The sequence below is a fragment of the Zingiber officinale genome, chromosome 6A, assembly GCF_018446385.1.
Source record: "Zingiber officinale cultivar Zhangliang chromosome 6A, Zo_v1.1, whole genome shotgun sequence".
Taxonomy (NCBI): Eukaryota; Viridiplantae; Streptophyta; class Magnoliopsida; order Zingiberales; family Zingiberaceae; genus Zingiber; species Zingiber officinale.
This window is the reverse complement of record NC_055997.1, coordinates 69,469,521-69,495,922: the sequence shown is the minus strand read 5'-3', so window position 1 is coordinate 69,495,922 and position 26,402 is coordinate 69,469,521. Positions and strand designations below refer to the sequence as shown.

General features: G+C 36.3%; 3 protein-coding genes across 4 annotated transcripts; all 3 read right to left on the bottom strand.

Annotated features, from left to right (window-relative positions):
• Positions 1-1,322: 1,322 nt before the first annotated feature.
• On the bottom strand, positions 1,323-8,120 carry LOC121994043 (myb-related protein 2-like). 2 transcript variants are annotated; one of them, XM_042548226.1, is made up of 6 exons: positions 7,663-8,080; positions 7,424-7,590; positions 3,348-3,385; positions 3,188-3,264; positions 3,038-3,095; positions 1,323-1,389 (listed from the first exon to the last, which is right to left on the bottom strand). In XM_042548226.1, exons 1-6 carry the CDS (start codon positions 7,702-7,704, stop codon positions 1,367-1,369), a joined length of 405 nt encoding a protein of 134 aa, XP_042404160.1. In that variant the 5' UTR covers positions 7,705-8,080; the 3' UTR covers positions 1,323-1,366. The 2 variants fall into 2 exon arrangements, with proteins under 2 accessions (XP_042404160.1, XP_042404159.1); XM_042548225.1 differs by lacking the exon at positions 1,323-1,389 and adding an exon at positions 1,396-2,975 and having other exon boundaries at positions 7,663-8,120.
• Positions 8,121-8,343: 223 nt separating this feature from the next.
• On the bottom strand, positions 8,344-23,392 carry LOC121994893. The gene is made up of 3 exons (XM_042548779.1): positions 23,317-23,392; positions 8,851-9,128; positions 8,344-8,763 (listed from the first exon to the last, which is right to left on the bottom strand). Exons 1-3 carry the CDS (start codon positions 23,390-23,392, stop codon positions 8,344-8,346), a joined length of 774 nt encoding a protein of 257 aa, XP_042404713.1.
• Positions 23,393-24,075: 683 nt separating this feature from the next.
• LOC121994042 (mannose-specific lectin-like) lies at positions 24,076-24,772 on the bottom strand. Its single transcript, XM_042548224.1, has one exon. It carries the CDS (start codon positions 24,708-24,710, stop codon positions 24,243-24,245), a length of 468 nt encoding a protein of 155 aa, XP_042404158.1. The 5' UTR covers positions 24,711-24,772; the 3' UTR covers positions 24,076-24,242.
• Positions 24,773-26,402: the final 1,630 nt, after the last annotated feature.

Sequence of the window (26,402 nt, the reverse complement as noted above, 5' to 3'; positions counted from 1 at the left end):
TCCATAAAAGGTTTTGTCTAGTCGGTGATGGTTGCTCCCATATCCAAGAAGGTCATGTGCCTCGTCACGTCAGTATTGGGAACCAATTATGGAAATTAATATTTAATGGAATTAATAACTTAAGGTGATTTGGGTCGAACGTGTTAAGTTCCGCAGGAGACCCAAGTCAAAACCTAAAAGAACGAATAGATTAAGTTTTGGATCAAACGTGTTAAGTTCCGCAGGCGATCCAAAATTTAATTTAAAAGAACACATGGTAGCTAGGAAAAGGTTCAGACCTTTGTACAAAATTTTTGTACAGTGGAACCTCTAGGTTTTCCGAGTAGCAACCAACATCAAGATGATGCATTAGATGTGTCATGCCTCATGCTCGTGACCATGAACTCTGAGCTTCAGAAGCAACACGAGTTGATGGGTGCTTATGATATAGTTGAACATCTTCATCAACTATATCAAGGACAAGCGAGGCACGAGAGATTCGAGATCTCTAAGGCACTGTTTCAATGCAAGATGCAAGATGGGACTCCCGTAGGACCATATGTGCTCAAGATGATTGGGTACAGAGAGAACCTATAGAGGTTGGGATTCCCACTTGCCCAAGAGCTGGCCACTGACTTGGTCTTGCAATCCTTGCATTACAAAAAAAACTGCAAACGACAATGGATATTATCCGTTGTCGTAGGGTCAAAAAATCGTTGTAACTGAGGGCGTTGTAGAATGTATTGCCTTATGACAACGGTTTTGAATCTGTTGTCTTTGTAGACATTTGACAACGGTTTTTATCCGTTGTTGTATATATGCTCAAAATTTAGCTACGAAGGATACGACAACGTTTTAAAATCGTTGTGGTAGATAATTTCAACAACTGAAATAAACCATTGTAGTAGACTCTTTTTACAACAGATATAAACTGTTGTGCTGATAATATTTACTCATTTTGCTTTTTTTTTACAATAGTTTTAATATATTTTACAACGGAAAAACCGTTGTCTTTTATCACTTTTTTCAAAAAAAATTCGTTGTGGTTTACATAGTTTTTACAACATTTTTAACTATTGTCTTTAATGTTTATTAATACCAAACAACCAATCTTATTTTACTATAAGCAAACCACCAATACAAAACTAAATATTTACTACATTAAATCCAAAATAAACATCCATATATAATTCATCTTGTAGCCACACATATACAAAAATATACAAAATGAGTTGTTACTCATCAAAATACACATGGTCTCCATTACTGTTCTCCATATACATTAAATCACATGTTTTCCATTTGTTGTTCTCCATATGGCTTTTAATTTACAAATTAGCAAGGCAAGCTACATCCTAACAAAGCTCACTTCTTACATCAAAAAAACTCAAGCCTCACGAATTGCCTGACCTACAAAAGAAAAATTCAACAAAACTTATAAAATTCTAGAATTCCAAATTATAGTCTACATGACAACATGAATTCCTAGAAAACAAGCAATACAAGGAAACAGGTCATTTTATACTCGAAGTTGCATGTTTGAGGTGGTTATAGTCAAAATTACTATAAATATAACTACCAAAGAATAAGAGCAACTAAAAAACTACTTTCATCCAGTTATGGAAAAACCAGACAATTGCAAATTTTCCTCCTTCTCTTACGTTTTCAACTAATGAGTGGTTTAAAGAGGATTTTTTGCAACTTTATCAAGTTTTACATTGACTCAAACTTATGACTACCCTTGAACATAATCTTTGAGTATCTATTTGTACATGTTGTAGAACTGTTAGCCACTGCTAGAAGAAATGGAGAAACTCTTCCAACTAATGTACTCCATGTAACTCAAGGAGCCTTATTGAAATATGGTTCTAATAATAATAATAAAAAAAATCCTCTCTCAATCAGCTGCATTCATGAGTAACACATTGGAAGAGGAATATCAAGGCTGTGTCGGAAAGGAAAAGAACTCTGGTATTCACAAAATATTGACATGAAAAGTGAAACTTAACCATATTAACCTGCCACCTCAAATTCATACTTTATATTCCTAGATGCCCCTCAGATCAAGATAGCTAAGATGACTTAATCTGGAAAATCATTTCAAAATTGAAGTTATTCAAATATGAAACACACGAGATTAATCGCACAGATCAACATTTATTACAAATTTACAATCTTTCCTAAAAAATTTCACACGTATATTGGTCGACTATTAGCCCAGTGAAACCACCAATATGCCACTAAGTGCAACTATCTTACCCCCACCTGATTAGGACAAAGTTCCAAAATTAAGAGAAACCAAAATCTAACTCAAAAGGCCAGAAGGGAAAAAAAAAGGCGATGAAACTTTTGTCTTAAATGCGATTGTAAAAAGAAAAAATAATAAATTATAGGATTAGACAAGGAAATTAAACTAGCAAATGAAACAAACACAGATACAAAAGGTCATCATCTAACAATTCACAAAGAGATAACTTCCACATTGTCAGTCCTTGCATAATTCAGAAAAAACTAAATAAGCTACTCACATAACCCAACCATTATTAATTTTGAACCACAAAGCGAGGCAATAAATAAGGGAAATGTCAACTAATTCTGCTCATGGTAGAAATGCAAGAATGAAGTATTGAGCAAAGGAGATAGCTAGCTGTGAACAAACAAATTATTGGCACTAAGGAATCAAAATCAATAAGTCATGGAGTCACAAACAAAGTGTTCAACCATCTTTTGAAGTCTAGTAATTTATACCTAGTAATGAATATAGTCTAGTACGTAATCCGCCCATTCGGATCGCACTTTGTCAAAATGAGTGATGCGAAAACTTATCACATGTAAGCAACCAGACAATTAGCAGATATTGGCTCCAAGTCATAAAAAGGTGTGATGTCTTCAATGTTCACTAGCAGTTCGTACTCATTGTCAAAGAAATCATGATAAAAACAATTGATATACTTTTTCGGGATTGTCCAAAACACGCATAGAGTAACAACCTACAACTGTAGCATTATGTATTAGCTTGCAAGCTCATTATGTTTGATAAATTTGGATTTGCTCTTACCACTCTTAGTACTTCCCATGTTTGCTTGAGGTTGAAGATTTTTGCTGAGTCTGTACTTCTGCAATTCAACAAGAGAAGCATAGTCTTCAAATATAAAAATGAATAAAGAAAAGCTAAGGAAGAAGAATTAAGGAATTAGTTAGTCAGGACCTGAAGATGGCTTTTTAGGTGATACAGTGTCAGCCCAGGAATGTCCATGAGTCTCATGACTTCTTTTGGTGTTGCCTCTGCATTACACTTAAGCAAGTTAGTTTGCTATCATGCAAAGTATGTTGCCTTGGCTCTATATATATTTTTCTTGTATACTTACTGTCTGCTCCGCCAAGTTGATTAACTGCTTCTATGAATTTATTGTAACGCCCGCCCTCCCTGTTATCAACAAGGGACGGGGCTATGATACTCTACGTACATATTACAGCGGAAGACTTAAAATTTATTTTTCTTAGCTTAATTAAAAACCGAACTACACTAACATGGTTTCATAACATGATAACAAAATAAATAAAAACTTAACATCAAGTCACCCATATTGTATTACATTTCACAAAACCAAAGCATAGTTCTTAAAGGTTTTAAAGCAGGTTCTTAATTAGTTTCCTAGCCACCGCCACACACATCTTCGTTGCCCCTCTTGTTGCTCCTTTAACTCATCCAGCTTTTTCCTTTATCTGTGGTACAAGGAAAGTAAGCTATGAGCACTCATGGCTCAGTAAGTTCCTTTCCTACTCACTAAAACCAACAATCAGCACATAATCAAATAATGTCTCAACTTAACATGATCTCAACTAGTCATGGCATAACATATCATACTCTTTAAGCATATCATGCAACATAACAAATATTATAACTAGTCATGGCATATCATCTCTTAAAGCATAGCATGAAACATAACATAATCATATCATGGCATATCATCTCTTAAAACATAGCATGAACATAACGTAATCTTATCATGGCATGTCATCTCTTAAAACATAGCATGAAACATAACATAATCATATCATGGCATATCTTAAATCATAGCCTCAACACAACATAATCATAGATTATATGCATCATGATTTTAAAAACATGTATCCGAAAAATATGTGTATGTCTCATGATCTTTTAAAACCATTTTCTTCTTACATATATATACTTGAACATAATATCAACATATTTAGGGCCCCAGCTTGTACCATACATACATAACATAGATGCGCGCGTCCTAAGTATATCCAAGGTAGCAAGTCTTGAATCATACTAGGAACTAGGTCAAGATCACAAAGCATGGCCTAGGGGCGTACTTGAAGAGTACATCCCTTATTAGCCTAGATCACAAAGCAAGGCTTGGCCTAGATCACAAAGCAAGGCCTAGGGGTGTACTAAGGAGCCCATCCCTTATTAGCCTAGATCACAAAGCAAGGCTTAGCCTAGATCACAAAGCAAGGCCTATAGACTGATTAGGAGTCCACCCTTGGTACAAGCCTTACAAAGTAAAATAGCATGTATAAAAATGCATCATTTAGTCACATAGCATAGCATAAAAGTATGCATCACTTAGGCATACATTATGTCATAAAAGTATGCATCACTTAGGCATACATCATATCATAAAAAGTATGCATCACTTAGGCATACATCATGTCATAAGAAAGTATGCATCACTTAGGCATACATCATATCATAAAAAGTATGCATCACTTAGGCATACATCATGTCATAAGAAAGTATGCATCACTTAGGCGTACATCATATCATAAAAAGTATGCATCACTTAGGCATACATCATGTCATAAGAAAGTATGCATATTCTAAGCACATAGCATATCATTAAAGCATGCATATTTCTAAGCACATATCATATCACTAAAACATGCATATCTCTATCCACATATCATATCATAAAAAGGTATAAATCACAAGCATACATGGTTAAGCATAAGGGTATCTCATGTGATTATACTATCATAAGAAAACATGGTAACATAGTTAACTTGGGTTCTAAGCTTCCTAAACCCTTGGGTTCCTATCATGGCCGAACCCCCTTAGGTCTCAATTTAGGTAAAAACAACCTCCAAGCATGTGAAACCAAAATTATCATTACATGAATTTCATAGGAAGCATTATAAGCATGATTTACTTGGTTTCTAAGTTCTCCAAGTCCTTAAACTCATGTGGCCGAACCCTATCAGTATATAAACAAGGTCCCAAATGTCATGAAAGCATGGAAACCTTAAACCATATTTATAGCATTTTTTTCAAGTAACATAATAAGCATATTGAGCTAGTTCTTAAGTCCTTCAAGCCCTTAACATATGTCATAGTTAAACTTTTAACAAGTGTTCATTAGGGCTAAAAACAAACATACAAGCATGTGAACTTGAACTAACATCATGTATAAATTCATAACAAAACATTATACAACATGTATGGCCGAAACTTACCCTAGCCTCAATTAGGTCATTAAACAACATATAGCATGGGAACTTTGTCTTTCTACATATCATATTCCATGTAAAGTGACATAAGCATATTTAATTCTTATTCTAGGGTTTCTAGGGCATCTAATCCTTCATGGCCGAAACATACAATGGTCCATTTAGGTCATGGAAAAATTATACAAGCATGTGACACAATCAATACATTATCCTATTTTCATAAGAAGCACTTTTAACACCTTTGGTTTCATTTCTAAGGCCTCTAGGTCTTTTAAACCCTACTTGGCCGAAACTCATAGAATATAAACTTGCTTCAAATAGCCTAAAAGCATGAGAAATTATACAAGTTTCATAGCATGTATAAAGACAAGCATAATAAACATACATGTGAATTGTGTCTTAGGCTTCCTAGGTTTCTTTCCCTTTTTCTTTTATTTTTTTCCTTATGGCCGAAACCTACCAATCTCTAAACTAGGTTTTAAGTGGCCTAAAGCATGGAAAACCTAACTAAGTTTCATGGCAAAAATTACTAAGAACATCATATATAAAGTTGGTTCATAAACAAGCTAGGACCCTTGTGATCTTACATGTCATATATCATGTAACTAATTTTCTATACTCAATTTAAACATAAGAGCATTAAACAACTTTCATATCATAATATCATAGAGGTCTTGAGCATATTAGAATTTTTTTCAAGCTTTTCTAAACTATCCATCTTATCATGGCCGAAAATCTAAAATAAGAGTTCATGAATTTCTAGCAATGTATAACATGCAAATCTTTAAGAGAACTCTATATTCTATCATACAAACATGGTTATTTAAATTTAAAGGTCTTCCTAACCCTAATCCCTTTTCTTGTCCGAAACATATAAATGGATTTCTTTGGTTCCAAGTAACTTTCAAGCAAGAAAACCAATAAAAACCCTTAGTAGTTCATGGGAGAAATGTTGTACTAGTTTAGTTAAACAATATTTTTCCCTAACCTCCTTAACATATTTTTGGCCGAAATTCTAGGGTTAGGTACTCCTCTGATCAAGCATCATTTAAGTATAAAAACATGAAGAAAATCCTTCCTACATAGCATAGAAAGAATATCATGAAATAAGGACTTGTTTAAACCATCCTAGATTTGAAAACCCTTTCTTTGGCCGAATTTTTCTTAAATTCTTTCCTAGGTTTTCTAATCCTTGTAAAATCCGAAAATCACATAAAAAGCCTTGTACCACAGGTGAGGGGAAGCTTACATCCTTTTCGCTTGTGGATCTAAGGTGTGGTGATGGAAGAAGTAGCCTCTTCTTCTAGTTCCCTTCCCTTGATTCCCTTGCTAAGTCCTCCTTGTATCTTAGGTTTTCTTAGGAGAAAACCTTGGCTTGGGGCCGAAGATGGAGGAGAGGGGGACTGAGGTTTCGGTGATGGAGAGGGATGAATGAGAGAAATGAGAGAAAGAAATAAAATCTTCTCTTTACATATTCTCTTTTAAGTTAAGGAGGAAGAGGTAGCAAACTTAGTTTTTGCTTTCCTTCTCCCTTAGCCTTTTTTTTCTATTTTATTTTTATTTTTATTTATTTATTTATCCTCATCATTCATGGTGAAACAAGGGGGAATGAATCCCCTTAATGGTCTCTTTAAGGTCACGGCAAGAAGAGGAAGAGGGAGAGAAAGAAGGAGGAAGGCAAGTTGCCTTTCTCTTGTTCTTTTCTTGCTTTCTCTTCTTAGATCTTTACTCCTATCTTTATCATGCATTCCCTTTCCTTGCTATCAATATCTTCTCTCTATCCCAATTGGTTTCTACTAGTTAATTCTATGAATTATTATATAAGAGGTTCAAGGTTCAATCCTTGACCTTCACTTCTTTTTATTTCATTTTATTTCTTTTTGCTTCAACTCACTTCCTATTATTTTTTTCTAAGGAAAAATCCCACATTCATATATTTATCTTACAAGCTTAGTGGATATTACATTTATCATGGAGTTCAGGTGTCCACTTCAACCTTGGCTTTGCATCAGTCGATAGCACTAGTCCCGATTCGTCTGGAATGCTCCCCCATTGTTGCAATAACAAATGCCTCTCTGGAGGAAATGCTTCCCTAGAAGAAACGGCGTTGTTGTGGCCGTGATGATACATCTTCTGCTTGGTAAGAAATAGTATGCACATCAATCATCAAATAGAAGCAAAGATTTTCCTTTTCCTTTTTCTTACCTTATCTATTGTTGCCTTTGTTTCAGGTAATCCTATGCACATCAGATCTTTGAGTAGCTGAAACTTGTCGCTTTAGATTCATCTACTTCGTTTTTCTGGAATGCCAGGACATGCACATCTATGATCTATCATTTTCCCAAAGGCTCATCTACTTCTCTTGCAGCTGAAGGATGGTACAAAACTCTTTATAAGCCAACTGCAAAAGAAAATTTGGAATTATTTGAATAAAGCAGTTAAGTCGATCCGATCTTCAGAGAAACCCAAAAAGAGATATTGTCCTTCCTTTAATATGGACCATGTGCTGGAGCTTTAGTTTTCAATTCATGAAGTTAAAGTTTGCACTCATTCTGCAGAAGAAACTTTTTCATGAAACAACTTTAACTAGTCGCATCGCATGTGCAAGAGAATAGATCCATAAATATCCATTCGCTTTCATAAAAGGCCTACTAAAGAAAAAGAAGCATATACTTGTGAAGAGAATTTTTAAACTTGAAGAGAAAAATAATGGCCTTAGTAATCCATCAAATAATGTCTTCTTTTTTTTGTTCCTTTGTTTTTGTTGTTTAATGGATAGATATGTTTTGATTGCATAGGCAGGTAGGTATGAATATTGGAAGCAGCTGCAAGTAAAGAATTTTTGGATGGTAAAAGATAAATGAAAAGGATGTTTTTTTTTCTTTGCTAAAAGTTGCCGCTAATGACGGGATCCATAGATGGAGAGGTCGTCGAACTCACTGAGAAGACGAAGTCGAAGCCTTTCTCCAGCACCAGGTGCAGGAAATCGAGCTGCGCCCACATCATGTCTAAGTATTCGGGCGAGTTGAACACCCTCTCGGCGGAGAAGTCTACCCCCTCGACCTTGAAGTCTAAGCAGTGTCGGTGCACGACGACGCACCACTCGTATGCCTTGTCGTCCACGGCGACGATGACCAGGTGGTTCAGCAGCTCTCTTGTCCCGTTCCCGATGCGGAAGCTCTCCAGGAACACGTCCAGTACAGATCCAGGCATGGACCAGAACACATTCAATGAGGTTATTATCACCGCATTGTCCGCGGTAGCAGCCGCTTTCAGGACCCTCTCCAACCTCATTTCCTGGCTTTCCTGTCATCGCAGTATCACCATTTCATCGGAACCCTAAAAAGGTATCTTTCTTTTCTGGGAGGGAAAAAAAACAGAAGCAACACTCACTGTCGCATCCCGCAGAACAGCAGGAGCAGAGCTCGTCGGTTCATACTGCAGCTCCGGCGGGGGATATAAACTCAGAGGTGGAACGGAAGCCGCCAGCTGCTGCTTCGGGATGACAGGATAAGCATGGATGAAATCGACTTGGCGGGAGGTCGAGGAAATGAAAACCACAGGCGCGGTGGCACGGTAGAGGAGGGTGACCGAAAGGGCGACAACCCCCACAAAGAGCAACGGAGGCAGTACGAGGAGAGGGAAAGAAATATGGCTAGGGTTCGGGAACGCTAAGGGGAAAACACGGCGCCGAAAAGATATTCAGGGAAGGAAAGCAAAACTGCGCGCGAGGAGAAAAAAAAGACCAAAGTCAAATTACAATAGTTTTATCTAAACTATTGTCGTATCCCTTAAAAACGCGCATAAAGACAACGGTTTAGAAAATCGTTGTAAAAAGTGTTGTTGATTTAAAATGAAGCCGCTCAATGACAACAGTTTTCACAAAACCGTTGTCTTTTATATTTAATGGGAGTTCAAAGACAACAGTTTTGTCAAAAACCGTTGTCTTTGATCAAATTCGCAACGGTTTCTCTTAAAACCATTGTCTTTGGGGTGTTTTCATTTAACATTTTTGTTGTAGTGTTGCCAGAGAGCTACAATCAATTCGTCATGAACTACAACATGAATGAAATTGATAAGTCACTACCCGAGCTACTTAGCATGTTGAGAACTACTGAGCTCAACCTTAAGAAGGTTAAGTCCAACTCCATTTTGATGGTACAAAAGCATAAGGGCAAGGGTAAGCCTAAAGGCAAAGGAAAGTCCCAAGCCAAGGGCAAAGGCAAAGCACTGAAACCCAAAGGAGGGGTCGCCAAGGATGTTACCTGCTTCCACTGCGGTCGCACCGGGCACTGGAAGAGGAACAACAAAGTTTACCTGGAAGATCTTAAGAAGAAGAGAAGTGAGACTTCTACTTCAGGTATATATGTTATAGAAGTTAATCTCTCTATTTCTTCATCATGGGTATTAGATACCAGATGTACTTCTCACATTTGTACTAATGTGCAGGCGTTGAGAAATAGCAGGGCATTGACGAAGGGCGAGGTAGACCTATGAGTAGGCAATGGAGGACGGGTTACTGCTGTTGCTGTAGGGACGTACTTTCTATCTCTACCCTCTGAGCTTGTACTAGAATTAGATGAATGTTGTTATGTGTCTGCTTTTACTAAGAACATTATATCAGTTTCTTATTTGGACAAGAAAGGTTTTTCGTTTATTATAAAGAACAAATGTTGTTCCGTCTATTTAAACAATATGTTCTATTGTAGTGCACTTTTGATGATCGGACTCTATATTCTAGACTTAGATAACCCCATCTATAACATAAATACCAAAAGATTCAAATTAAATAAAATGAACCAAACCTATCTCTGGCACTGTCGCTTAGGTTATATAAATGACAAACGCTTATCCCAGCTCCATAAAGATGGTTTGCTGGACTCATTTGATTTTGAATCATATGAGACATGCGAGTCATGCCTACTGGACAAGATGACCAAGACTCCATTTAGTGGACACAACGAGAGAGCGACTGACTTGCTAGGACTAATATATAGTGATGTATGTGGCCCTTTCAATGTCGCAGCCAAAGGTGGTTATAATTACTTCATTACATTTACTGATGACTTCAGTAGATATGGTTATATGTATTTGATGACACATAAGTCTGAATCCTTTGAAAAGTTCAAAGCATTCAAGAATGAAGTACAAAACCAGCTTGGCAAGAGTATTAAGATACTTCGATCAGATCGAAGCGGTGAATACCTTAGCCATGAGTTTCGTGACTATATAGCTGAGTGTGGGATTCTATCCCAATTCACTCCTCCTAGAACACCACAGTGGAATGGTGTATCCGAAAGGAGGAATTGTATTTTATTAAATATGGTGTGATCTATGATGAGTCACACAGATCTTCCTATATCTCTTTGGGGCTATGCTCTAGACACAGCAGCATTCATACTCAACCATGTTCCATCCAAGGCTGTGATAAAGACACCATATAGGATATGGACTGGGAGAGATGCCCAGGTGTCTTTTATGAGGATTTGGGGTTGTAAGGCTTACGTTCGACGTCAAGTCTCGGATAAACTGTGACCCAAATCCGATAAATGCTATTTTATAGGATATCCAAAGGAAACGAAGAGATATTACTTCTACATTCCTAATCAACACAAAGTAGTTGTGGCTAAGACTGGGGTTTTTCTAGAAAGGGACTTTGTTTCTAGAAAAACTAGTGGGAGTATGTTCAATCTTGAAGAAGTTCAAGATATGGACCATAGCACTGAAGCCTTGATGGAAGTTGAACTAGAACCACAAAGTGTTGTGGATGATGAGATTGTTCCACAAGGAGTTGAGGAACAACAACCAGTTCAAGTAGACATACCTCTTCGCAGGTCTGATAGGGTACGTCGTCAACCTGAGAGATACTCATTTCTCTTGTCTGACCATGATGATGTTATGCTCGTTGAGAATGAGCCTACCTCCTATCAGGAAGCTGTGATGAGACCAGATTCTGAGAAATGGCTAGAGGCCATGAGATCCGAGATGGAATCCATGTACACCAACCAAGTATGGACTTTGGTTGATCCACCTGAAGGTGTCAAACCCATTGGGTGTAAGTGGGTCTTTAAGAGAAAGACTGACATGAATGGACTTATATATAAGGGTCGTCTGGAAGCTAAAGGTTTCAAGTAAATTCATAGTATTAACTATGATGAAACTTTTTCTCCAGTAAAGATGTTTAAGTCCATTCGGATCATGCTTGCTATTGTAGCATACCACGATTATGAGATATGGCAGATGGATGTCAAAACCACATTTCTGAATGAAAACTTGCTCGAGGATGTGTACATGACACAACCTGAGGGTTTTGTAGATCCACAGCATATTGACAGAGTATGCAAGCTGCATAAGTCCATTTATGGACTAAAGCAAGCTTCTCGGAGCTGGAATCTTCGATTCGATGATGCAATCAAATAGTTTGGTTTCATCAAGAATGAAGATGAACCCTGTGTCTACAAGAAGGTTGTAGAGAACACAGTTGTCTTCCTTGTATTGTATGTGGATGACATACTACTCATTGGGAATGACATTCCTTTGCTGCAGTCTGTCAAGACTTGGCTAGGGAATTGTTTCTCAATGAAGGACTTAGATGAAGCAACCTGCATCCTAGGCATAAAGATCTATAGAGATAGATCTAAGAGATTGCTTGGCCTAAGTCAGAGTACATATGTTGACAAGGTATTACTATGGTTTGCCATGCAGAATTCTGTCGATATCACATGGTGTGAGTCTTTCGAAGACTCAAAGTCCCTCTTCTAGAAAGGAGAGAGACCGCATGGATAAGATCCCTTATGCTTCAACCATAGGATCTATCATGTACGTCATGCTATGTACTCGTTCTAATGTCTCATATGCTTTGAGCATGACGAGCAGATACCAGTCAGATCCAGGTGAGTGTAACTGGATAGTGGTCAAGAATATTTTTAAGTACTTAAGAAGGACTAAAGAATATTTCTTGATATATGGAGGCGATGATGAGCTAGCTGTAAAGGGTTACAGTGATGCCAGCTTCCAAACTGACCAGGATGACTATAGATCGCAGTCTGGGTTCGTGTTTTGCTTAAATGGTGGTGTTGTGAGCTGGAAGAGTTCAAAGCAGGACACAGTTGCTGATTCTACAACAGAGGCCGAGTATATTGCTGCATCAGAGGCAGCAAAGGAGGCAGTTTAGATCCGCAAGTTCATTACTGAACTTGGGGTGGTTCCTAGCATTGCAGATCCTATTGAGCTCTATTGTGACAACAATGGAGCAATTGCACAGGCTAAGGAACCTCACTCACACCAGCAGACCAAACACATACTACGGCACTTCCATCTCATTCGAGAGATCATCGATAGAGGAGATATGAAGATTTGCAGAGTACCCACAGAGGCTAACGTCGCTGATCCCTTGACCTAGGCTTTGGCACAAAGAAAGCATGATGGTCATACTAGGTCATTGGGTATTATACCCTACACTGATTGGCACTAGTGCTAGTGGGAGATTGTTAGTTAGAGCCCTAGAGTCAATCATATGATAATTGTTGTATGGACTCGATGTATCATATTCCTATATGTTTATAAAGGCATTTCTTTTATGGTTATTATACTTGTATTGGTGTCAAATAATTAAGTATAATAGCGTCCATGAGTAGAAGGTTCTTATCTATATCAATCGATTGGTTGAACGATAGTGAGATGATATAGAGAACACTACTCTTAATCATTCCTAATCAAGTATTAACATTCAGGGACAATGTTAATGCGATGAGACTAGCATGTAGGTCAACTCGATGACTTGATCTCACAAGTCATGGATATAGAGATATCAAGTTGACACATGGGTATGCATTGGAGAATGTATACTGAATGGCCCATCATGAGAAAGTATGATGGATCGTTATATGAGTGTTATATACTTTCTCATGCGACTATTAGTATGACTATTAGTCCTTGGACCTGAAGTCACCATGGTTCCCTACATAAGGAGTTATATATTTTGGCTTCGTCAAACGTCACCCGTAACTGGGTGAACTATAAAGGCGATTACTGGGTATGTAACAAATTATGTGGAGGGATGTGAGTGATGTAGATGGGATCTATCTCTTCTATATTATGGGAGTGACTTCAACATTCTTAATAGAGTGAGACCACTAAGTGCATGGTCATGCCCAAATGAGTCAATATGAGATATTGAGCTCATTTAATTAGAGTGAGTCTACTTGGAGTTCAAGATATAGATTGATTAGAGGATGACACGGTCTATGCCTCATTTGATCAATCTAGATGTGTAGGATAGAAGGACATTATCATATATTGTGAAGGGTCATAATTAGTAGTCACAAGGTGATGTTGGATCTCAACATTCTTGTAACTTGGGTAGTAATGATGTGTTGCTAGATATCGCTCATTACTTATGCTTCTAAATGGGTTTCGGAGCATTGCAAATGTTACAAGAACCTATAGGGTCACACACAAAGGACAATTAGATGGAGAATAGGTTCATATGATCAACCAAGAGGATTAGGTTCATATGATGAACCAAATTGGATTAAGAGTAATCCAAAATAAACTAATTGAGTTGGACTCAATTTGATTCATGTGTCAAATGAGTCTAATTTAGACTTGGATTCATTGAGTCGATTTAATTCAATGAATATAGATTCATTAAATTAAATTGGTTTGAATCAAATGGTTAGATTTGATCAACCATGGGAGATGAGAGGTCAAGTTTGACTTGACTTGAGAAGGAAGATGAAGGGTCAAATTTGACTTTACCAAATGTCACTTCATTGGTCAAGTTTGACTTGACCAAATGCCACTTGGCATGGGCCGGCCAATGATGATGTTCCACATCATCAAGGTTTGCCACCTCATGAGGGAGACCAAGAGTCATGACTCTTGGTATTACATGGAGGTTTAAAAACCTTCATGTGTGGTCGGCCACATTAAGGCATCACATTAGTGTGCATTCAAGCAATCTTCTTCTTCCTCTTCTCTCCCTCTCTTCCTCCATTGCCATGACCTTCTAAGGGTGCTAGCACACTCTTAATTGTGTTTTTCTTCACCTATTGTTCGTGTGGATACACATAGAGGAGTATACATTTGATACTCTCGAGATTCGGCAACTCTTCTGGACGAGCGGGATTTACGAAGGGCTTCGCTTCAAAGGTATAAACCCCTTTCTTGTAGATCTAGTGTAGATCTAGGCTTAGGAAACATGTACATGATAATTTTATATATCTTCGCACGGATCCGTGGCAAGACTTCAGGGTTTCCACAACGCAAAAAGTAATTTTTGCGGCCTGAAAGTCTCAACAGTTATCTGGCATGAGATAATTGGAATTGATTGATGTGTTTATGAATAGATTGGTAAACGATCGCAAGCACACAACAGCTTCCCCAATCGATTAGGCACTAGTGCAATTGATTAGCAAGCTTTCTGTGACACACAAAGAGTTGTTGAATCGATTGCACAATCGATTATACATGTCTAATCGATTGGTACAATCTATTAGCGACTTTCTATGAGCGCATAGAGAGTTGTCAAATCAATTGCCCAATCGATTAGGTACTAGACTAATCGATTAGTGCAATCGATTAGCAGTTTTCTACGAGTACACATAGAGTTACCGAATTGATTACCCAATCGATTAGACACTAGCATAATTGATTACCCAATCGATTAACAGGCTTTCTACAAGCGCACAGAGCATTGCCGAATCGATTGCTCAATTGATTAGGCATGGTCAATCGATTGGTGCAATCGATTAGTAGGCTTTCTTCGTAAGGAAAGAAAGTTACCAAATTGATTATGTAATAGATTAAGGTTACTAATCAATTGAATACTCCCACCAATCGATTAAGATTTAAAATGGAGTAATCTCAGCCTTTGATATGAAGTCAGTAATTGTTTAACGGATAAGTTAGAAATAAACAATTAAGAGCTTTGCTAATCGATAAGCAATGACGAAAAATTGAGAAACGGCTAGATTTTGAAGTGTTCAAAAGGGGAGATTTGGCCACGAAACGATAATACTATTCCATTACTATCTCCGCTTATCCCAATGCCAAGCTCTCACTTTTCAATCTTCAAACAAATCAGAGAAAGAAAACTAAGCCAAAAACTTGTGATCGTTCCTCTCTTCTTCTCCTTTGTTGCTATATTCTTTTCAAAGCTTGTTGTGAAAGGTTTTGCCACCGTCGGTTTATTCTGAGAATGAGAGTTTATAGTATAATTTGTGATCATTGGTGTGTACTCTTAGATTAGCTATCTCAAGAAGAGTAGTTATCCCAAGGAGATAGAAACCAAGTTAATTAAGTTGTTAGGATTATGATGATTTCAGTTTCAAGTATCCACTGCGATGAACAATCGAAGTGAGCTATTTAGCCTCCTTTAACTCTATCGGTCCTGACACAAAATCTGAGTAGGATCCCGAGTATATGACTCCCGAATCACGTGCACACTCTCGAGTACCCGCAAACTCTCAAATATTAGCCAATATTAATATTGTTTTCATATTAGCAAAGCTGGAAGGTTACTTAGATTGGACCTTGTATTACTTTTTTTTTTAATTTATATATATATGTGCTATTAGATTTCTTCAATTATTAGTTTTTCTTTTTTCAACGCGATTTAATTTTAAAAAAAATTAAAAAAGAGTGGAGCAAGTAGTGATTCTCGTCCTTGATTCTAGTGTTTCAATTTTACATTCACGCGGTGGCAACAAGATAATTACGGTGATCGACTGCCACTGTCACACCGACTTAACAGTCGATACTGAAAGAAAATGAGATTGAATAACGAGCTAGATGAAATAATAAAAATATAGATTGCTGTAAAGGGAAAAAAAATATATATATATATATATAAAATAAAATTTCATCAATTGATAAAGTAATAAATAAAAAAATATTATAAGACCTTGTCAATTGACAAAAATAACAAATGAAAGGAATAATTAATAGTTTCTAATTTTATTTTAATATAATCATATTAAATGATTTTCTTTTATACCTTGATAAATTCAACAGAAGATCTCTGACGTTGAGTTTGCTTGCAACTTGTTAAAATGCTGCTTGTATAATGGCTTAGTAAAAATATCAACAATTTGATCTTCTATAGAAATATAAGAAACATATAATTGTTGAGTCATCACACGCTCTTGAATAAGATGAAAATCAATTTCCACATATTTTGTACAAGCATGAAAGATTGAATTTGCGTCACTATTCCAAAGACTAGTAGCCGCCCGTAATTTACCTCCTCCGTGTTGACCCTTAGACGGGTTGGTGGGGGTGCTGGGGTGAGCGTATTCACCTTTTGCCACCATGAAAAATTGAATTTGCTGTGAGATATGTTGCTCCAATATTATCATACCAAATTTTTGGTGCAATATTTATAGCAATAAGTGTAGAGACCAGATGTGCACCATCCATTTTAGCTCTTTGAAGAAGCCCAGTAATATATTTTATTTGAGAAAGGAGACAACTTTCCTCATGTAGAATAAGTTCAATACCAAGAAAAAAATAAGCAATACCCAAATATCGAGTAGGAAATTCTTAATTGAGAAGACTTAATAAAGTTGTGATACCTTTGTGATCGTTACCGGTTATTAGGATGTCATCCACATAAATAAGAAAAAATATCATAGATCCATCATTATATTTGTGAAATAGAGATGAGTCAGTCTTTTATCTAGAAAATCCTTGAGCTTATAACCAATTAGATAATCCATGAAACCATGGTTATCGTTGCTTGCATATACCAACAAGACGAATTTATATTTCACGACACATTACTTTTGATGAGTCTCTGCTCCCCTTTTCAGTAGCTTTTCTTCGATCTCTCCTCCAGATACAGGTGACACTTTCTTAATGTCACCTAACATTATAAGAAGTGATGACATCCTAGGTCATATTCTGGAGCTCTATGATAACTCCCCTATACCATCAAAATCACCTCAAGTTGCTGCTCCAATCTTGGAAATCTCGCCAGTCGAAGATAATATGCTCTCTATTTTTGGACCCTCAGATAATACATGTCTGTCATCTAAATCACCATATTAGCTTACTTCCTTGTCGGCATCAACAAGTGATTCAGATAATAATGCTTCTCGTCACATGCTTCCATTAAGTGACATCTATGCACATTGTCCACCAATGACAACTTAACATCCCCTTCCATGAGCTCTAGTGGTCTCTTTAAAATTTATTGAACCAACTTGTTTCACACAAATAAACAAGGACTGAATTGGCATAGAACGGTCCATCCTTTATTATTAGGAGAAAAGAAAAAGTGATCGCTCTAATACCATGAAAGACAATAAGATTGAAAAACGAGATGAAATAATAAAATTATAGATTGCTTTGATTTGTCCATAAAGAGACAATATATAAATACATTATAAGACTCCGTCAATTGATAAAGTAATAAATAAAAAAATATTATAAAACTCTGGCAATTAACAAAGTAACAAGTGAAATAAATAATTAATAGGTCTTAATTTTATTTTAGTGTAATCATATTGAATGATTCTCTTTTATATACAACATATATAAAAATGAGGCTACGTACCATGCATGTAGCCAACATAAAAACCTGACTCATAGTAGTGTAATTGGGCTCCCGTATGCTAACTCATAGCTGCGCTCCCAAGCTTCCTGAACATATTATAAAACTGTTACATGATTATCGGCTCAGCTACACCCTAGGGCATCGAACACCCTGAACATGTGGCAAAAGGCGATTCGATCACCCCCAGCACTCCCGCCAACCCCTCCCTAGGCCAACACAAAAGAGGTAAATCATGAGTTACTACTAACCATTAGTGTAGGTGGCCAAGGCACAGGGGAAGATGAGCACCCTTACCATGTGACAAAAGGCGATTCACTCACCCCAGTGGCCCTGCCAACCCGTCCCTATGCCAACATGTACAAGTGAGCACACTGAACATGGTGGCAAATGACGAATACGCTCGCCTCCAGTGCCCCCGCCAACCCGTCCCAGGGCCAACACGGAGGAGGTAAATCACGGGTGGCTACTAGCCTTTGGAATAGTGACTAGCACATAAGGGAGACATTTACCTCGATTTTGCCGAGATTCAAACCCCAGACCTCATGGTCGTAATGTTGGTTGCTACTCGGAAAACCTAGAGGTTCCACTGTACAAAAATTTTGTACAAAGGTCTGAACCTTTTCCTAGCTACCATGTGTTCTTTTAAATTAAATTTTGGATCGCCTGCGGAACTTAACACGTTTGATCCAAAACTTAATCTATTCGTTCTTTTAGGTTTTGACTTGGGTCTCCTGCGGAACTTAACACGTTCGACCCAAATCACCTTAAGTTATTAATTTCATTAAATATTAATTTCCATAATTGGTTCCCAGTACTGACGTGGCGAGGCACATGACCTTCTTGGATATGGGAGCAACCACCACCGACTAGACAAAACCTTTTACGGAAAAATAATATTTAATTTCCTAAAATAACTTTAGGTTAACCGAAAAGAACAATCAAATCACAAGGGAAAGAAAAACAAAAGAACACTATATCGAAAACAAATTCGAAACTCTAGAATCGTATGCCTCTTTTATTTGGTATTATTTCCATAAATAACTAGTATGATGCGGAAAGATAAATTACTAGTTATACCTTGTAGAAAAACCTCTTGATTTTCTACCGTATTCCTCTTCTAACCTCGGACGTTGTGTGGGCAACGATCTTCCGAGATGAGAAACCACCAAGCACCTTCTTCTTCTCCTAGCTAGGTTCGGCCAATCACAAAGAAGTTTCACCAAGGACGAAGAACAAAACATCAACCAAGCTCCAAGGGATACAAGCTTTCTCTCCTTCTTCTTCTTCTCCAAGTAGTATCCGGCCACCACAAGAACTCCAAGCAAGAGATAAGTTTCGGCCACCACAAAAGTGGAAGAAAGGAAGAGGATGGCCGGCCACAATAATTTCCTTCAAGGATGAATAATTTCGGCCACCACCAATGCTCCAAGGGATGCTAGAGATGAGACTTGCTTTCTCTCCTTCTTCTCCTTCCTTGATCCGGCCACAAACAAAAGCTCCACCAAGAAGATAGGTTTCGGCCAACAAGAGGAGAAGAGAGAAAGGGAAGGGCCGGCCACCACACCAAGGAAAAGAGGGAGGAAAAATAATAGAGGTTGTTCACCATAAAGACACCCCTACCCCTTCTTTTATATTCCTTGGCTTTGGCAAATAAGGAAATTTATTTATAATAAAATTTCCTTAACTTTCCTTGATAACAATTAATTAAGAAAAAATTAAATAAATTTTCCTAATTAATTGTATGTGGCCGGCCACCTTATGTAAAGCAAATAAGATAATTTTAATCAACAATTAAAACTTCCTTTTTTATCTTTGGAAATTTTAAAAAATAAAATTTCCTTTTAAAATCCCTTCATGGTTGATAAAAAGAAATTTCTATAATTTTAATTTTCAACATGTGAATAATTTTTCAGAGAAAATAAAATATCTTTCCAATCTACAAATAAGGAAAGAGATCTAATCTCTTTCTTTTAATCTTTTTGTAGATCTTTTTAAAGAGAGATATTTTAATTTTAATTCTCTGTAATAAATTATATCTTCCACATAATAAAAATTAAAATTAAAATTCTTTTTAATTTAATGGGGGTCGGCCACCTAAGCTTGGGTTCAAGCTAGGGCCGGCCACCCATGAACCAAGGCTTGGCCGACCCTAGCTTGAACCACAAGCTAGCTTGGCCGACCCCTTTCTCATGGATATGAAGGTGGGTATAGGTGGGTATAGTACTCTATAAATAAGAGGCTACGATAGGGATCGAGAGGAGGAATTGGTTTTGGTCTCCCGATAAAATTAAGCATCCCGTGTTCGCCCCGAACACACAACTTAATTTTATCAATAATAATTCATTCCACTAGAGAACTATTATTGAACTACCGCATCAATCCCAAATTACATTTTTGGGCTCCTTCTTATTATGAGTGTGTTAGTCTCCCTGTGTTTAAGATATCGAATGTCCACTAATTAAGTGAGTTACTGACAACTCATTTAATTAATATCTAAGTCCAAGAGTAGTACCACTCAACCTTATCGTCATGTCGGACTAAGTCCACCTGCAGGGTTTAACATGACAATCCTTATGAGCTCCTCTTGGGGACATTATCAACCTAGTATATCTAGGACACAGTTTCCTTATATAATCAACAACACACACTATAAGTGATATCATTTCCCAACTTATCGGGTTTATTGATTCATCGAACTAAATCTCACCCACTGATAAATTAAAGAAATAAATATCAAATATATGTGCTTGTTATTATATTAGGATTAAGAGCGCACACTTCCATAATAACCGAGGTCTTTGTTTCTTTATGAAGTCAGTATAAAAGAAACGACCTCAAATGGTCCTACTCAATACACTCTAAGTGTACTAGTGTAATTATACAGTCAAGATAAACTGATACCTAATTACACTACGACCTTCTAATGGTTTGTTCCTTTCCATTTTGGTCGTGAGCTACTGTTTATAATTTATAAGGTACTGATAACATCATCTTCTGCATGTGGCACCACATACTATGTTATCTACAGTATAAATTAATTGAACAACTACAACTAAATGTAGACAATTTGACCAAATGTGATTCTTTATTCATAATGAATGTTTACAAAGCTTAGGCTTTCAGTATACACTCCAACACGTAACACCTCATGTGCTAGCCACTAGACCCATCCGAGGAGACATGAGCACCCTAAACATGATTTATAATTCAATCGACTAATGAATCTAATCAATCAACTGATTACTTTATTTCAAGCTTTTGGCCTCATAATTCTAGTCATGCCTAGTATCCGATTAATTTTAACTTATAATGACTTTCTTTATCCAGCATTCAATCAATATTGACCCGTCGAGACTTTACCGTTATCTAATATCTGATGAACTTTGATCTATCAGGATTTCACCATTACCAAACATCTAGTCATTCTTGACTAATTTAGACTTCATCAACCGTTAAGTGTTCAGTTAATCGTGATCCACTTAGATTTTTCTCTTGTAAAATTCATATTGAACTTCTGACCGTTAATTGTTAGGTCATCATTGACACACTTGAACTTTCCTCTTCTTGGCAAATATCTTACTCAACCAATTAACATATTGATCAAACATCTAAATCCAACTCGCCAATACTCAGGAGACATTAATTGTAGTCCCCTCGGGGCGGTGCGATGGTTAAGACATGGGCAGGGCTGGCCCTAACTTTTGGGGGCCCTTGGCGAAAAGAGAAAAGGAACCTCTTCGGATGCCCTTGGTGAAAAGAGAAAAGGGATCTTTATAGGAATTTTTTTTACTAACATACAATTTGAATAGAATTTAATAGAAAATTTTTAAAATCAATATATTTCATTTAAAATATAATAAATTTCATACAAAATATATTTCTCAAGATTCTTTAAAAAGTGCAACATCATACAAAATATGTTACTCAAGTTTCTCCAAAAAGTGCAATACCTACAAAAAAAAAAAACAAGTATTAAAAATTCATTGAAAAAAATCTAGATCTTCTAGCATTTTGAGAAGTAAAATCATCAATAAGGTCTTCAAAATCAAGTTTTTCTAACACCTCATTTTCAATACATAAAATTGTTAAGTCATTTACATTCAAATCATTATCATCATTTTCTCTTAATACTTCCTGCCCATTTATTGCATAATTATGGTCATAATTTTCTCTCAATTCTTCCCGTTCATTGATTGTATTATCATTTAGTTCTTCTTGATTACTTGATTATTGTTCATTTGTTGCATGATCATTTGGTTCTTCTTGACTTTCTTCTTGTAATTTATCAACTAAATCTTCAATTGAAGAGCTAGCTATAAAAAATTTACGAAGAATACCTTTGTAAGTTTTAGTAATTTGTTCCACTCTTTTTCTTTTGTTTCTTTTCTGACTCCAGAATGATGTCTTTAGAAACATGTTTGCACTACAAATTCCAAGTGTAAAAATAAAATACACAAAACTAGCAATGAAACAAACACAAGTAGTGAAAATAATAGTGAAAGAACAATAAAGTCTTTATGCTTGAAGCAATCGATATAATCTATTTTATGATAATTAAAATTGAGATAATTTATTTAAACTCTTTCAAATCTACAAGGAAAATCATAAAATATTGGACTCTAATGCAATATTAAAAATCAATATTGAATATTGACAATAAAAAAAAATATAAATAAGTAGATAACTTACATTGTAAGTTTATATATTGATGAATGATGATATTGAAGAAACTAAAACTTCAATTGGACGAATAGACTTTTCTAATTTAATTAGAAGAGATTCAAAGGAGAAAAAGGGAGAAAATTATCATCTAGGATTCAGATTTTATTCTTCGGAGTCTTCTGACTTTTGTAAACAAATTAATGAAAAAAAGTTATATAATTAATAAAGTCTTGGAAAAGGAAAAAAGAATCATTTACACTCAATTTTTTTTTCTTTTCATTTTTAGATTTTTTTTCTTAAATTTTAATGGAAAATATTTGTTTTTGCCTTTGGTAAAACAATCCAACAATATATATATTTTTGGACCTTTATTAAAATAATCTAATAAAATATATTTTTTGATTTTTTATTAAAATAATCTAATTATATATAATATATATTGTATATGTATGTCAAATTTGGGGTCCCTAAAAATCAAGGGTCCTAAGCCATTGCCCCCGATGACATGCCTCAGGGCCAGCCTTGGATATGGGATGTTGCCACATGAGATCTTGGGTTCGAAACTCAACGTGATTGAGCATAACCTCCCCCATGTCTTGACCATTTGCACTAATAGCTAGTAGTCACCCGTGATTTACCTTCTCCGTGTTGGCCTAAGGACGAGTTGGCGGAGATGCTGGGAACGAGCGAATCGTCTTTTGCCACAAGAGACATTAATTGTAAAGTAATCACAAAGCACTTAAAGTAAAATTCCTTTCAATATAAATTATTTTATTTATATCTTTGTTTTATTTTTGTATTGCTGGTATAACAATAAATGTTATAAGCGTTTTCTCTAAAGTATCCGGCAAGAAGAGAACTACTGGTGATTCATTTCACTAGAATGGCAGACCGTAGAGTAGGAATCAGAGATTTTGAACCATATTAAATTGATATGTTGTGCGTGTGTGTTTATCTTGTAATTTATTTTTATTCACTCTGCTGCATACTAACACATTATATACAAACATGACATTAAAAAACGAACGTGAAATCACCACATAGTATTCATCACTCGCCCTCTAGCTCAATACTTATAAGTATGCTAGAAGATTAATTATCATTTGTTATTTGGACGATGATAATATGCTATCTATTGAATAACTATCCACTATTTTAACTGATGATTCTGTATTTCAATTAGAGACGGTCTCTAAACTTTAAAAAAAAAAACCTTCTCCTCCAAAATCACAAACATTAGCCAATAATATTGTTTCATAAAAATTATCAATGCTGGAAGGTTAATTATACCTTATATTAATTTTATTTTTTCAATTTATATCATGTGCTATAATTAATTGTTTTTCTTTTTTCAACTCAATTTAAATTAAAAAACCAAAAAAAAAGAGCAGAGCAAGTAGATAGTTAAGGTGATGGACACCAACTAAAGAATACGTACAACATAAAAACGAGGCTACGTAGCATGCATGCATGTAGCTAATTATATTATTATTTATGCCTCGCTCCATTTATTCTGTTTTATTTGATAGCGATCCATGCATGGTTACAGCAGTGGTGAAGCCAACTAATTTTTGGTCACCATGGCGATCTTCCTGTTCACCAGTTCATGGTTGTGGCCCCTTTTGACCATCACGACGCCTTTGGAATTGGGGGGGATGGTAAATATTGGGCGGCTGTAGATGACGACGTTGCCGTCGCGCTGCAGGACGAGGATGTAGTTGCCCTCCTCGCCGGCGGTGTTGCTCGTCCAAACAACCTGGCCGTTGCCGTTGTAGATGACGAAGTTGCCGTTGGTCTGCAAGTGGGCGAAGCAGCTGTTGCCTAGGCCGTCGGATGGGGGGGACCACACGGGCTGGCCGTTGTCGTACAGCACCAGGTTGCAGTCGAACTGCATATCGAAGCTAAAGTCCCCTTCGGTGAGGGATTCTCCGGTCTTCAGCCTGTCGCCGCCAAGGAGAACGTTGTCGGCCATGGAGAAAGGCAGGACGAGGCCGAGAAGGAGAGCAGCAGAGAGCATGACAAGGGAAGCCATGGTTAAGCTACGGATATCACTCACTTCAGTCAAGTGATTTCTTGTGTTAGAGTATCATGCAACTCCCATCTATTTATAGATGAGGAAGAGGTAAACTTGAGGTAAATTGACGGTACTTAAAACTCAAAAACAGTGTTAATCATATTAATGGGAAAATAAAACACTATCAAGCATAATTGCATACAAATTCATAGTATATAGTCTTGATTATATTCAATCAAATCAATTTTGATTTGATCAGTAATTAAAAATGCGGATCTAGCTATATATATAAATGAGACTTAGGTGACGTTTGATTTATGAGTTTGGGAATGAGGGAATGGATTCATTCCCAAACCTTGTGTTTGGTTGATGAGAATAGAATCAAGATTTTGGAATGTAACTTAAAAATTTGAGTATGGATGAAACTCACCCTCTCCCTTGGGTTTTGATGGAATAGGAATGTGAATTAAGTTTTAGACAAAAATATCCTTAATATATTTGTTCAATTTTTTTTAATTTCACACTAACTCTCTCTTTGTTCTCTCTCATCATATTTTCTCTCTCCTTATTTTATCATCACAATTTATCTTTCAACATACTTTCTCTCTCCTCATTGTCTCTCATCACACATTCTCTACCATTTTCTTTCTATATTCTCTCCCATCATACACTCCCTCTCCTCATTTTCTCTCTCTTCTCTTCCATCACACTTTCTCTCCCATTACACACTTTCTCCTTATTTTTTTATCATACTTTCTCTCTCATTGCACTTTCTCTCTCATCGTACTTTCTCTCTCCTCAATCTCTCTTAACATACTCTCTCTCCTCATTTTCTCTCATCATACTTTCTCTCTCTTCATTCTCTCTCATCGCAATCTCTCTCTTTATTTTCTTTAATCACACTTTCTCTCTTAGCACACTTTATCTCTCATTAGATTTTCTCTCTCTCCAATCTCTCATTTTCTCCCATCATACTTTCTTTCTCTTCATTTTTTCCCATCACTCTTTCTCTCTCATTATAGTTTCTCTCTCCTCACTTTTTCATTTTCTCTCATAATACTTCCTTTCTCTTCATTTTTTCCATCACTCTTTCTCTCTCAGCATACTTTCTCTCTCTTCAGTCTCTCATTTTCTTTCATCATGTTTTCTCTCTCTTCATCATCATATTTTCTCTCTCCTCACTCTTTCATTTTCTCTCATAATACTTTCTCTCTCTTTATTTTTTTTCCCATCACACTTTCTCTCTCATCATACTTTTTCTTCTCAATCTCTCCTATCATGCTCTCTCTCCTGATTTTCTCTCATCATACTTTCCCTCTCTTCATTTTTCCCAACATACTTTCTCTCTCATCATTTTCTCTCATCATATGTTTCTCTCACATTGAACTTTCTTTCCCATCTAATTTTTTCTTTTATTTTCCTGTAAGGATAAAAAAGAAAATTTAGGTTCATTCCAATTGAAAATATTTAACTAACCAAATATCATTTTTAAGAATGATATCAAAGTTTATACTCATTCCTATTCTATAATACTATGATACTCATTCCCATTCTGATTACTAGGAGAGAACCTAACGCTCCCTTAATTTGAAATGAATTACTACAAAATCTTCTTTATTATAATAAAATTCATATCGACTGGTTTGCCGTCGATAATTAATCAAAGTAAATAACTTAACTTTGATTTGTAGAGTAAGAGAAAACTAGCCA